The sequence below is a fragment of the Tupaia chinensis genome, unplaced genomic scaffold (genome assembly GCF_000334495.1).
Source record: "Tupaia chinensis unplaced genomic scaffold, TupChi_1.0 Scaffold000527_1, whole genome shotgun sequence".
Classification (NCBI taxonomy): domain Eukaryota; kingdom Metazoa; phylum Chordata; class Mammalia; order Scandentia; family Tupaiidae; genus Tupaia; species Tupaia belangeri.
In genome coordinates this window covers 6,015,888-6,030,943 of record NW_006160040.1, presented here as the reverse complement: position 1 = coordinate 6,030,943, position 15,056 = coordinate 6,015,888, and the positions used below count along the sequence as shown (strand labels likewise).

General features: G+C 38.9%; 1 protein-coding gene across 5 annotated transcripts in view; it reads left to right on the top strand.

Annotated features, from left to right (window-relative positions):
• The window catches only part of CDK19 (cyclin dependent kinase 19), a 163,707-nt gene that overhangs the window by 117,115 nt on the left and 31,536 nt on the right, over window positions 1-15,056 (top strand). For 4 of the 5 annotated variants that reach the window (XM_014591044.2, XM_014591042.2, XM_014591043.2 and 1 more), the window contains one exon: window positions 13,647-13,704. The exons of the other annotated variant lie outside the window; for it this stretch is intronic. In XM_014591044.2, coding sequence (XP_014446530.1) covers window positions 13,647-13,704 — 58 coding nt within the window. The remainder of the gene's footprint in view (window positions 1-13,646; window positions 13,705-15,056) is intronic. 5 annotated transcript variants of the gene reach the window in all.

Below are 15,056 nucleotides of genomic sequence, written 5' to 3'. Positions count from 1 at the left end.
GGAGAAAACACCCCCCCCCCCCCAGGAGGGGATGGCCATGCCGCAATCCCTTCTCCAAGGTTCTCCTCTTGGGATCTTGGGCACACACGCACATGCGCCTGGCGTGAGTTTTAAGCCACCGGGTCTGGGACGTGAACCTTGGTTGACTACATGGGAGTCCAGAGACATAGCCATTATGCTAACTGCTGGTCCCAGTGGGCTCCTATTTTAAGGGAGGTTTCTGTAAGACTCATTGTGATGTAAAGTATTGAAGTTAAAGGCAGATTTCCCTAAGGTTTAACTTACTAAGATGGACTCTTTTCTTTTTTTTTTTTTTTAATAGAATTATTTATTTAATTTTATTATTATAATTATTTTAAATTTGCTATAGGGCACCAGAGAGTGAAAGAGATAAAGTGAAAAATCAAGCCATCTGGTCTGGGACTGGAATTGCGGTTGGCCATGTGAGAGTCCAGCATCTTTTTTTTTTTTTTTCTTTTTAGAGAGGTTTTTGCTATAGAGCACATGTACTTGTTGGGAGAGAAAGAGAAAGAGAGAGAGAGAGAGAGTGAGAGAGGGAGAGGGAGAGAGACAGATAGCAAGAAATCATCCCCCCGGAGGTTGGCCACGCCGCAGCCCCTTCTCTTCCATTCTCCTCTTGGGATTTTGGGCATGCATGCACATGTGCCTGACATGAGGTTTAAGGTACTGGGTCTAGGAGTCGAACCACGGTCAACTATGTATGAGTACAGCAATATAACCATTACACCATCTGATGGTCCCAGAGTCCAGCCATCTTTGACCCCCCACACCACCTGCTGGCCCCTACTATGGACTATTAATACTAAGTATTGTATAGTCACTTTGGGTCTTTTATGGCCTAATTACAGATATGGAGGGCCAACTGTATTTAGGGTGTATGTCAGAAAAAAATATATATTAAATTTGAAGTATAAATAAGAGGATGATAGTGGCCTAATAGCTTCGTGGTTTGAATCCTGACCCTAACAGTTTGAAAAATATGCTGAATGCATGTGTGTCCCCCACATTCTGACAGTTTGGAGAAATGGAGAAGGGATTGCAGCATGACTACATCATTGGCGGGTGCTTTCTCCCTCTTTCTGTCTCTTCTGTCTCTCTCTGGAGAGTGCACACATCCTCAAACAATTAAAAAAAATGAGGGCAGAGGTCAGACTTATGCTTTTGTTAACTGAGTGACTGAGAAGGGAAGTTTTGACAGAGAAAAGTAAAAATTCAGTTAGGACAATTTGAGATGATTGTGGGTAGCCAACATACAGTTTCTATATCTCCAAGATATATGAGACCTAGAGGTATAGATTTGGGGGTCATTAGCATATAGATAATTTTTGAAATCCTGGAATAAATTAAAATCAGAATTTTTGAAAACCTATATTCAGACATGCACTTGACATACTGCGGAGTAAATAATGATAATGCGTACTCTATTTACCTGCAACTTTTAAAATCGGGGGCTTCACTATCAAAGGACACTTATGCCTTTAACTGGGTGGATTTCGAGTGGTGACCATTGACAGTTCATTCATTTACTTATTTACCCATTCAGCAACTAGTTATTAAACACCGTACACCTAGATTTCGGCATATATATATATATATATAAAGTGATGACAGAGCTATCCTCTCTGTCACCTAGGAAGCTGCAATCACAATCATTAGATTCTCTATATTTTTAAATCCACTACTGTCTGATCGATGAGTTTGTTTCAAGGGGTACACACTTATGATAGACTAATGCTATTGCTCATGACTGTTGTGTTTGCTAAAAGAAAGTCGTAGGTCTTACTCTTTGCCCTATTTATTACAACACAGAACCTTATTTGTTCACGCTGAACAAAGGACAGTGTAAAGAAAGGAACACGAACTGAGGGTTTTCTCCTGGAATGGACTTCTGTGTCAAATGTGAGAAGAGTTGTGCCACTACTAGCTTTAAATAAACGTATAGTTGTAGCCAGTAATATCATTGCAAGCCTGCTCTGTCCATTGTTTCAGAAACGAGTCCGATTGATATTCTGATTGTTTTTGTTCCTGCTATTCATGATGGTAGACAATGGCGTTTGTGTTTTCTGTCTTCTTTATTAGTACTGATAAGAGTTATATTGTGAGTTACATATTTTTGTTCCAAATGTCCTGGGGTAGGGAGTACGAAGCAAGCGTAGTAGAATAATTATGTATCTTTATGCAGTTCTATTTATGATGTGCCAATTAACTGAAATAAATATAACCCTGTGGGGGGAAAATGACTCTAAAAATGGAAAAAGAAAATCTGGAGTACATGTTAAGCATCATGAATACAAATTCAAGACTTAACTGAATTCTGCTAAAATGCAGATATTTCAGGAATAGCTTCTGAGTAATCAAATTTTTTATCACATTATTTCCCTGACTTTTGCCTTGGAAATACAATTTAACTAAAATGAACCCTATAGCATTGATTTGTCTATCTGATTTTATTGCTGATAACTTAAATGTGAGGCATCCAACTCCTGCCATTTCCACTGTTTCTATGGTAACCAAAGTGTGCAAACCCAGCAGTATCACTTTCTTTCACAGCTGGCATTTTGTGTTCACAGTACGGAGAGGGGTTTTAGTAAAGCGTAGTCTGTGTTAATTGGGATGTAACTAGGTCAGAACAATTTTGGAATCCTTTCTTCATTCTTTTAGGTTTGTGTGTGGGTGTGTGTAGCTGAAACTGCAGTTACCCTCCTTTTTAAAAAAAGTACATATGTTCACTGAAATTAATCACCATTTAAGCTAGTCTTTTGAAAATCAAGCATAACATCTGTAAACACAATTTAGTGTGGAATCTTGGCTACAGTTGCTCTGAGACTTGCTCCAAAGCCCTGTAGACCCTTGAGTATTTCTATAAAGAAAAATGAAATAATGTGAAAATGGCTCAAAATAGTAAACACATTTTAATAGTGATTATATTATTTATTTTGTTGTTATTTTGAAGCATTGAGTATCTTACGAACTTGACATTTATTTTACTTGTCCTGATGAGTACAGGCAGTCCCAGTTAAGGGCTGTACATGGAAAAATGACTCCCCTGTGCAATTCTAGGTCTTACTTTGACTACAGGAGCCCTTTGCTGTGGATGTAGCGCAAGCTTTGTACTCTTTCTCAGACTGTACATAAGAGCTCATAGGCCACAGGCTCCCCCAAAATGTCATTGCCTCTGTTCTCATCTCAGACTCTACATGGAGACCCCACACTTAGGACTTCCATCGGCTTCAAGTATGTTATATATCAAAGGTATTCTGACTTTAGTACCAGCCAGATCCTCCTCTCTCTGTCTTTGTATCCTTCTTCCATTGTGGTGCTCCTAACTCTGTTTCAGCATAACATGACTGTAAGAACCTCTCACAAGAGTTAGCTAAGTCTAAACTTAAGATTGAAAACTGGGACCAGCAGTTGGCGTGGTGGTTAAGGCTCTGGACACTCCCACATCGCTGACCACAGTTCAAGTCCTGGACCTGGTGGCTTGCTTTCTCGCTTTCCTCTCTCTCTCTCTGTGTCTCTTTTTCTGGTCAAATTAAAAAATAAATGAATGAATAAATAAAATTTTTTTAAAAATTAAAAAAAAATTGAAAACTAACGGGGCCAGTAGGTGGCATGGTGGTTAAGGGTGCTAGACTCGCACATAACCGATCACAGTTCAAGTTCCTGGTGGCCTGCTTTCTCACTTTCTTTCTCTCTCTCTCTTTCTTACTCTGTCACTCTCTGGTAAAATTAAAATAAATGAATAAATAAATAAATAAAGTTAATAAAATACTTTTTTTTAAAGAATTATTTTATTTTAACTTTATTTATTATTATTATCATTATTATTTTCCAGTTTGATCAGAGAGAGACAGAGAGAGAGAGGAAGTGAGAAAGCAAGCCACCAGGTCCAAGACTTGAACCGTGGTTGGCCATGTGGGAGTCCAGCGCCTTAACCACCATGCCACTTGCCGGCCCCAATAAAATAATTCTTTAAAAGTAGAAAGATTGAAAACTAGCTTCTAGTCAGGGAGCCAGACCATGGCACAGTGGTAAAACATGACGCTCTGTGAGGCAATCTCACATAGGGAGGTTTCCAGTTCAAGTGTGGAGACCTCCCTGAGCACACCAGGCACACGTGTGCCTGTGAGGCTGGGGTGGGTCACAACCCGAAGACCCTGTTGGGTGTGCACTCTCTCTCTGTCTCATTCTCTCTTTCTCATAGAAGAAATACATTTTAATGCTGAGCCTTGTCAAAAAAAAAAGGCAAAATCAGTTTCCTATATTTTTTGCATTCAGCAGCTCATAACCTATTTTCATGTATTTTAAAATTTTTATTATATTAAGTTGGTAGCAGTTTTACATATTTATAGGGTATGGTATGATATTTTGTTATATGCATACAATATGTAATGATCAAAACAGGGTGATTATTATATCTACCTATCTTTGAACCTTTATCCAAAATATTCTAGCTTTTTTGAAATATATAATAAATTGTTACTGTATTCTAGAATTTATTTCTCCTGTCTGTTTGTTGTTGTTGTTAATTGCCCAAGGACAAGAGGGAAAGCACCCCAAAGTGGGACATGGTCACACTGCAATCCCTTCTCCTCCATTTCTCCATCTTGTCAGGATCTGGGGCACACATACACACACATCCAATGTGTTTTTCAAGTCATTGGGTCTGGGATTCACACTACTGTCAACCCTGTAGGATCTGACTCCTTTAACCACTAGGCTCTAGAGCTAGCTCTAGTCCTCCTATCTAGTTGTAATTTTGTATCTGTTAATTCTCCCAATCCTCCCAACTTTCATTTCTTACATAAAACTATTTTTGCTCCTATATCTCATAGTTTGTGCTCTCTATCTTGTTATCTTTATTTTTAAGAGGTTTAAGCTCAATCTTTAGAAAATTATAGATAAGATAGCAAATGGTATGTAAGATGGTTTATTTGGTAATTCTATAGTTTTTTAAATTTAATTTTTTTATTCATTCATTTATTTTTAAAATTTGACCAGAAAGAGACACACACACAGAGAAAGGGAAGATGAAAAAGCAAGCCACTAGGTCTGGGACTACGAACCCTGGTCAGCCATGTAGGGGTGTCCAGTGCCTTAACTACCACGCCACCTGCTGGTCCTGGTAGTTTTATAATTTTAAAAATTATGTCTGCCAGAGATCTTATTCTCAGTAAGGTCTTCAGAAATATACTCTAAATTTGTGTTTACCATCTTTTTATCACTTGAGCATCATTTACTGTGTCTTGCTTCTGTAAGTGCACAGAAATTATTTCTCCTGAGTCACTAATGTCCTTCTGATTGTCTATTCTGTCCACTTCTTCTCAGCTTTCATTGTGTTGTACTCGATGGCCATTTCTTCCTTTTTAAACCTGGAATCCTCCTGCCTCAGCCTCTCAAGTAGCTGGGACTATAAGCATGTGGCACTATGCCTAGCTTTTTAGGGTGGGTGGAGAATCAAATGTGGGCTTCCCCTGTGGCCTCAGCCCACCAAGCAGCAGTGTCAGGTGTGTATTCTTGTGGCTGGTTTTAAGCTTTATACAGTCTTCTAAAACTTGCTTTTTTCTTTTTTTCTTTTTTTTTCTCAATATAATATTTGAGCATGTTGTAACATTTATTTGTAATTCAATGATTTTCCACTGCTGCTTTAAAATGTATTGTGTGGTGGTTAAGGTGCTGGACATTCCCACACGGCCAACCATGGTTCAAGTCCTAGACCTGGTGGCTTACTTCCTCACTTTCTCTTTCTCTCTCTCTCTGTCTCTCTCTGGTCAAATTAAAATAAATGAGTGAATAAATAAAATTAAATAAATAATTTAGAAAATAAAATGTATTGTGTGACTCCCATAGTTTTTTTTTGAGAAGTTTTTGCTCTAGGGCGTATGTGCTCACCAGAAAGACAAAGAGAGACAGAGAGATAGAAAGCTAGGAATTACCCCCCAGGGGGGGATGGCCATGCCACAATCCCTTCTCCTCCATTCTCCTCTCGGGATCTTGGGCAAACATGCACACGCGCCCGGTGTGAGTTTAAGCCACTGGGTCCGGGACTCGAACCATGGTCTGCTACATGGGAGTTCAGTGACATAGCCATTACGCTAACTGCTGGTCCCTCTACCATAGGTTTTTAAAAACTAGAAACTGGAGGCCAGCAGGTGGTGTGGGGCTTAAGGTGCTTGTCTCCCTCATGGCCGACCGTGGTTCAGGTCCTGGACCTCGTAGCTTGAAACTTGTGCCAGATGTGTGTGTGTGCATGCCCCAAATCCTGAGAGGAGTATTGTGGAGAAGGAATTGTGGTGTGGCTATTCCCTCGGGGGGGGTGATTTCTCACTTTCTCTCTGTCTCTCCAGTGAGTGTATGTTCCCCATAGTAAAAACCAAATCAAACCAAAAAGCTCTTCAAAAAAAAAAAATTACAAACCGTGCTGTTATGAACATTCTCTGGTTTATCTAAAACTAGAATTATTGAGTCAAAGGGTATGCTGTTGTTCAGTTTTGCAAGCTGATACCAAACTGTTCAAAAAGTTTCACCAATTTATTTTCCTACCACCAAAGTATCAGAGTTCCCACTGATTCACTTTTTATTTATCAGTTCTCAATTTTTAACCAATATAGTTCAGTGTAAAATGGTATCTCACTTTGATTTTCAGTTGTATTTCTCTCATTGTTGATGAGGTTTACCACCTTTTTATAAGCTAACTGGTTAAATGCGTTTCTGCTTTAGTTAAATATCTGTTTGGACATTTTGCTTATTTTTCTGTGTTGTCGTTTTTCACATTGACTTGTAGGAGTTCTTAGTTCTGGATACTAAATCTTTATTTCTTATGTGCATTGCAGATTCTTCTGCCAGTTCATCCTTTCTCTTTTTATTTTCTTTATCTTTTGGTGTTTGGAAATTATTTTAATGTAGCCGAATTTGTCAGTCTTTTATGATTAGTGCTTTTTTTGTGTCTTGTTTAAGAAATTCTTCTGCACCTCAGGATCAGAGATATTCTTTCATAAAAGTTTTAAAGTTTTGCTTTTTACATTTAAGTCTTTAATTCACATGAAATAGGTATTTGAATGGTATGAGGTGAGGATAATTTTATTTTTTTCATATTTGGATAACCTATATGCCAATCCCATTTATTGAATAGTTAATCCTTTCTCTCCTGGTCTCAAGTTCCTCATCTCTTGGTGTCATGATTCCATTTAGGTCCTCTGCTCTATGCTATGAATCAATTTGTCTATCCTTATGCCAGCACTACAGTGTCTATGTCAGGAGTGCGTTTTGTTTGTTTGTTTGTTTTGCCATGTGTTCACCATTGAGAAACAGAAAGAATGTGAGAGAGGGAAGGGGGAAGTCACCCCACGTCAGTGGGGTGTGGTCAGGCTGCAATTTCTTCTATTCCATTTCTTCATCCTTTTGGGATTTGGGGAACATACACACATGTGTCTGGAGTGTTCTTCAAGCCACTGGGGCCTGGATTTGAATCATGTAGTTGGCCATGTAGGATCCAGCTCCCATAACCACTAGGCTACTGGGTCTGCCTAATTATTGCAGCTTTAAAATCAGTTTTGATAATCTTGTTTTGAACCAGATTCCTCTCTTCACCCCTTGTTCCCCAACATATTCCTCTTCAGGAATACCATGGCAATTCTCAGCTCTTTGTTCTTCCACATACATTTTACAATCAGCTTTTCAGATTCTACATACACACACACAAAATCCCTGATGGGACTTGGATTGAAACTACATTGAATTTACAGGCAAGTTTGGGGATAATTGATGCTTTACTGAGTTGTCTTATCTATAAACATGGAATCTTAATTTATTTAGGTCTTCTTAATGACATCTTAAGATAGAAATTATGGTGTTCTGCATGCAGATCATACACAACCTTTGATAAATTTATTCCTAGACACTACATATTTTTTTTCTTTATTTTAAAAAATATTTGTTAGAGGGTACATGCAATTGCCAGGGAGAGAGAGAAAAAAAGAAGGAAAGCATCCCACCCCCATGAGGAAGTGTGACACTGAAATCCCTTCTCCTCCATTACTCCCTCCTTTCAGGATTTAGGGCATGTGCACACACAAGCCCTGCATGTTTTCAAGCTGCCAGGTCCAGGATTCGGTAGGGTTGACCTTGTGGAATCCAGCTCCTTCAGCCACCAGGTCACAGGCTGGCCCAGTTGCTGTATACATTTTATTGCTGTTCTAGTTTATTCTGTTGATAACAGAATACCTGAAAGTGAGTGATTTATAAGAACAGTGGTTTGGAGGTCTAAGGTCCAGGGACAGCACTGGTGAGGGTCTTCTACCTACCACACTTCTGGTGGATAGTGTGTCAGAGGGCAAAAGTGAGCCTATCTGTGTCTGTGTGTCTCTGCTCTGGTCTCATTCCCTGCCTTATAAGCCCACCAGTATTCGGGGATGGGGGGGAGGCTCATGGTGAACCCCTTATCCAGTCCTAATCACTTCTCAAAAGCGCCACCTCTTAATCCCATAGTAATAGTTTTCTTTTAATTCCTTCATAATACAGCCACTTTTTTTTAAAAAAAAAAAACTTTATTTATTTATTTATTTATTTTAATTTGACCAGAGAGAGAAAGAGTGAAGAGAGAGAGAGAGAGAGAAAGTAGGAAAGTAAGCCACCAGGTCCGGGACTCGAACCATGGTCAGCCATGTGGAAGTCCAGCGCCCTTAACCACCAGGCCACCTGCCAGCTCCAGCCACTTTTTTTTTTTTTTAAGAGAGAGATTTTTTGCTATAGGGCACATGTGCTTGCTGCAGAGACAGAGAGAGACAGAGAGACAGAAAGTGGCACCAGGAGGGATGGCCACACTGCAGTCTCTTCTCCTCCATTCTCTTCTTGGGATTTTGGGCCTGCACACACATGCGCCTGGTGTGAGTTTTATGTTGCCAGGTCTGGGACTTAAACCATGGTCGACTATGTGGAAGTCCAGCAACATAACACTTACACCATCTGCTAGTCCCCATAATATGGCCATATTTTAACACATGAATTTTGGAGGGACAGTTTCCAAAATGATAATTCTATTGTTGCCTGTGAAAAATTGTATTTTCTAGCTCTTTGGTTATTGTTTTATAGTACTGTATTCATAGTATAGTGTTGATTTTAGAAGTGGTGCTAATGGGCTTTCTTGCATAATTGCTGAGATTAAATGGGATATTTCTAATGTTTCCTTCTTCATTTTTGATATATACCCATTATGAGGCGTAAGGAGGATTTTTTGTAGTCTATTTTACTAAGAATTTTGATTATGAATGGATGTTAAATTCAACTGCTTTTTCAAGACCTTTCTAGATAATTGTGTCATTATCTTCTTTAATCTGTTAATATTATAGACATATATTAATAGAATTTTCTCATGTTCAGCTATTCTGGCATTCTGTTCCTGGATTTGATTAACTGTTATTTTGTTTAATGTCTTTACATCTATTTTATTTTATTTATTAATTTTTTTTGGAGAGGTTTTCGCTATAGGGTTGTGTGCTCACCAGAAAGACAGAGAGAGACAGAGAGACAGAAAGCGAGAAATCACCCCCAGGGGGCATGGCCATGCCACATGCCCTATTCTTCTCTTCCATTCTCCTCTCGGGATCTTGAGCATGCATGCACATGCGCCCGGCATGAGTTTAAGCCACTGGGTTTGGGATGCGAACCGTGGTCGACTACATGGGAGTCCAGCAACATAGCCATTATAACTACTGGCCCCATCTTTGCATCTATACTTGTGAATGAGATTAGCCTAGAAAAATTTTTTTCATTATTTAATTTTATTCATCATCATTATTATTGTATTTTTAAAAATTTGACCAGACAGAGAGAGAAAGAGAGGGAAAGTGAGAAAGCAAGCCACCAAGTCTAGGGCCCAAACTGCAGTTGGCCATGTGGGAGTCTAGCACCCTAACCAACATGTGACCTGCTGGTCCCAGCCTGAACATTTTTTTTATTCATTGCCTGTCAAGATTATACTGACTTTCTAGAATAGGTTTGGAGCATTCCCTGACTACCTGGTTTGAGTCACAGCTGGGCTTCTTTAAAAATAGCTGCTGGTCTGGGGCCAGCTGATGGCGTAGCAGTTATGTCACTGGACTTCCACTTGGCTGACTATAATTAGAGTCCCAGACCCCATGGCTTGAAAAATTACTCTGAGTTCATGTGTGTACATGTTCAAAATCCTGGAAGGAGAATGGAGGAGATAGCATTGCAGCATGGCCATTCCCCATGAGAAGTGATTTCTCACTTCCCCCTCACTGTCTCTGTCTCTCTCTGGTGAGCGTACACGCCCTACAGCCAAAAAACCCTTCCCAGAACCAAAAAAATCCACCTCTGAAAACATGCTGGGAGCATGTGCATGTGCCCAAAATTCTGAGAGGTGAAGGGATTGCAGTGTGGTCATTCCCCTTGGGGGATGCTTTCTCATTTTCTCCCTCTCTTTCTTTCTGTCTGTCTCTGGTAAGTGCATGTGCCCTATAGAAAATAAAAAGAAAAAAAAGGAAACAGAAAAGAAAATTTGGAGAACTTGGGTCTAAGATCATCTGAGGTTAGTGTTTTCTTAGTAGTAATATATATATATATATTTTTTTTAATTTTTTTTGGAGAGGTTTTCGCTATAGGGCACGTGCGCTCACCAGACAGACAGAGAGAGACATAGAGACAGAAAGAGAGAAATCACCCCCCAGGGGGGATGGTCACGCCGCAATCCCTTCTCCTCCGTTCTCCTCTCGGGACCTTGGACACGCACGCACACGCGCCCGGCGTGAGTTCCAAGCCCCCGGGTCTGGGATGTGAACTGCGGTCGACTATGTGGGAGTCCAGCGACATAGCCATTACGCTAACTGCTGGTTCCTGATTTTTTTAAATTTTTATTTTATTTGTCTTTTAGAGTGAGAGTTTTACTATCAGGCATGTACACTCTCTGGAGGGACAGACAGAAATCGAGAAATCACCCCCCAGGGAGATAGCCACACCGCAATCCCTTTTCCTCCATTCTCTCTTGGGTTCTTGGGCACACATGCACATGTGTGACTTGAGTTTTAAGCCACCAGGTCTGGTACTTGAACTGTGATCAACTATGTGGGAATCCAGCAAAGTAACCATTATGCCATCTGTTAATTGTTAATTGGGTAGCCTGTATTTTGCTAATCTATTGTCTGCATGACATCAATAATTGAGAAAAGTATGTTACCGTTGATCTTTTTTTCCCGATTTTTATTTTTTATTAATTAATTTTTGCCTTATATCAAAATATATAAAGTTTATATCAAGTTTAGGATTGTGGCTTCTTCCTAATAAACTAAACTTTATATTGTTATACAGTGATCCTCTCTGGTCCTAATGATGCCTTTGTCTTAAAGTTTACTTTGTCTGACATTACAACCATTGACCCAGGTTTCTTCTTTTTTTATTTTAAAGAGATTTTTACCATAGGGCATGTGCACTTGCTAGAGAGACAGAGAAACAGAAAGTGAGAAATCACCCCCCAGGGAGGATGGCACATCTTGATCCCTTCTCCTCCATTCCCCTCTCAGGCTCTTGGGCATGCACGTACATGCACCCAGCTGAGTTTTAAGCCACCAGGTCCAAGTCAACCGCAGTAGACTATGTGGGAGTCCAGACACGTAACCATTACACCATCTGCTGCTCCCAACCCAGGTTCTTGTAGCAGTTTTTCTGGTACATCTTTGGTTTATTTGTTTTTTTGCAATAGGGTACATGCACTAGCCGGAGAGTGACAAAGAGAAACAGAGAGAGGGAAGGCAAGAAATCACCTCCCTTAGGGGATGGCCACTGCAGTCCCTTCTCCTCCATTCTCTTCCATTCTCCTTTTGGGATTTTGGGCATGCATGCACACATGCCTAGCATTAGTTTTAAGCCACTGGGTTCAGGACTTGAACTGCGGTCAACTACGTGGGAGTCCAGTGGTGTAACCATTGCTCCATTTGCTGGTCCGCTGATACATCTTTTAACATCCTTTTACTTTCAGGTTTTATGGTTACTATGTGTAGTGTCTTCTTGTACTATTGGGTCATTGGAACAAAGTCATGACACATTTTTGCATAAATAAATACAAGTTTTTCTACGACCAAACAGATTTAAGTGCTTTGAGATCAATATCTCCATATTTTTTTCTTTCTTTCCTCAAAGTTTGCAGTACATTTTATACATAATAGATCTATTAAATAGTTGTCAGACTTGAAATTTTTTTCAAGTTTATTTATTCCATGAGTGAGAGAGACAGAGTGAGACAGACAGACTATAACCTTGACAGAGTCTTGACATTGTGATTCACCTCCGGTTTCAACTAGTCTGACTATAGGTTCAGGCATGCCTGCTGTACCCAGGGATGTCTCCTGGCTTGAACCAGTGACCTTCCTACGTTGGTCAGCCTTGCAGGATGTTATGTTTTACCACCGTACCACTGTCCAACCCCTTTGAAGGTCTGGTTTTGTCTGATGCCATTTTTCTCTTTCTGCTACAATGAAATGCTTTTAGTTATTCCATTCTAATGGCAATAACTTTGAAATCCACCTCATGTCCAGTTCTGTTACCTGTCCCCTCTCCTGTAATTTTACTGCATGTAGTATAAGGGTAAGATGGTTTCAGCTGGCATTTGAGACTGTCCAGTCTGGGTTCATTCTACTTCCCCCAACGTTTGAGTCCTCTCATTTCTGTCCAGACACAATCATGGTGTTCTCAGCTCACCTGTGCGTAGCTGCCTCCTTCAGTGGCCTGTTCTTCCTTTTCTCTACCATGCTCCTACCTCTGTGTCTTTCAGGATCTGGCTCATAGAGCTCATCTCTCCCCTAATGTCCAGTGAGCATTTCCCTTAACAGTGAAATCTCTAGTTAATCACTTTCCTTTTTCAACTTGATTGAATAAATGAATTCAGTGTGTTAAAAACACATAAATTTTTTTTTTCTCCAAAGAGTTTACCAAGGAAGATTTTTTTGTCCACACCCCGCAAAAAGCCTACCTGCACATTTCTGTTTCCAGATGTCTACACCTAAGGATGACTTAAAAGATGGTAGATAAATTTGCAGCCTACTTTAAAAAATATATAGCTTTTAAATTAGCCTTGGTTTTTATTTTCCTACATCTCGAAATTATATTTAGAATTTCTCACTTTTGCATGTACTATAGCTGACATGAGTTTTAATGGACTGTTGAATGTTGATCATGTTTTCCTACAGTAGTTTAGAAATATTTAGCAAGAAAATTCCTTGATTTATTTAAATTAAGGCAATTATGTCATGATTTGAAATTTTATATGAAATTTCAACCACAAACATTCTTTGTTGTGGGCAGTAAGTTTATGATTTGCACAGGTTTTAAAATTATTAGTTTTTCTATGGGTGAATAGAATGATAGCTTTAATTACTTTGTAATTATTTGTATGATTTTGAAAATAAGGTGTGTGTCTATGGCAAAGATGTTTATATAAAGTTAGTGCTAACTTTAAGAATGTCAAATGCTTTAATGGTGTAAAGGGTACTTAATATTTGATATATGTTTTTTATGAAACTACAGAGAAGATATTTTTATAAGAACTTAATTCCTTTTTAGAGCATGTCAAAAGAATAAATATAGTAATATGAATGCTCTATTTTTATTTCTAGAAACCAGCAAATATCCTAGTAATGGGAGAAGGTCCTGAGAGGGGGAGAGTCAAAATAGGTAGGTAATTATTCCTAAAATAATTTGTTAAGAAACTGAAATGACTGCAAAGATGGTTCCCTTTTAATTCTCTATTTAAGCAGTTAATTTTAAAGTTACTTTCTTATAATACTTTTAGAAAACATGTTGAAAATGTAGACAGTCTATATAACCCACAGGTTGTTTTCCTAACATGAGTTTCTATAATTTTTTTCTTTTTTCTTTCTTTTTTTTTTTTTTTTTTTTTTATTTTTTGTATAAAGAATGTGTGGTTTTTTTTTTTTTTTTTTTTTTTTTTTTTCAGTTTTGCTATAAAGCATGTGTGCTCACCAGAGACAGAATAGGGGGAGGTATGTGTGAGAAATCACCCCTCCGGGGGGATAGCCACACTACAACCCCTTCTCCATTTTTCTCTTGGAATTTTGGGCATGCGTGTACATGTGCCCTATGTAATTTTTCAAGCTACTGGATCGACACTTGAACCATGAAGTCAGTTATGTGGGACCTAGTGCCTTAACCTCCATTCCACCTGCTGACTCAGTTTCTATAATTCTAAGTTGAGGCATCATTGGCAATTGATAAACAAGCTCACAAAGACATTCATTCCTATGTAATATTCCACGTGTGTGTTTACGCTCCCACTGCCATCTTGCATAGTCACCCTAAATATAATCCTCTAAATCTTACTTTTGTCTCAGCTTTACCAAGTGGTCTTCCTGAATATCTTCCCCCCACCCTGACCTAATATATGTAGACTCTTACAGGTTCTCTCATACTCAACCTTCAGTGCCAGGTATTAACATTTCTTTTCCAGGTGAATATTTATGCTTATAGCCTCTCTTACTTGTTTGTCTTAGATGAAAACAGTGGTTGGACTCTCCTCTGTGTTTTAAAATGTCCTTTGCAACCCTGAAGGTTCTGAAAGAAATCAGCATTATTTATACCTGTGACATATTTGGGGAAAAATGAGCCTAAGGAATGGTTTATTCTAGTTTCTTTTAATAGAAATTACACTTATTGAATATTCAGTGCTTTTTAGGAGGATTTTAAAATACATTTTGTCTCATTAGCCTGCTTTCTTTGCTATTAGACATACTAGAGGTGATGCAAAATTATGCTCACTTGACCTGCTACACATTTATGGTGTCCTGTTTCAACCAAGCCTCCCTGAGCTTGGTTTTCTACTTCTTCAATGAATTACCTAGCCCAGATCTTGAAGAAGCTGTTAGACCTTTGTGTTTGCTGAGATTCAGGTTCATTAAAAAATTTGTTGCTGTTAATTTCTTTCCCTCCTTCTTTCTTTCTTTCTTTCTTTCTTTCTTTCTTTCTTTCTTTCTTTCTTTCTTTCTTTCTTTCTTTCTTTCTTTCTCTCT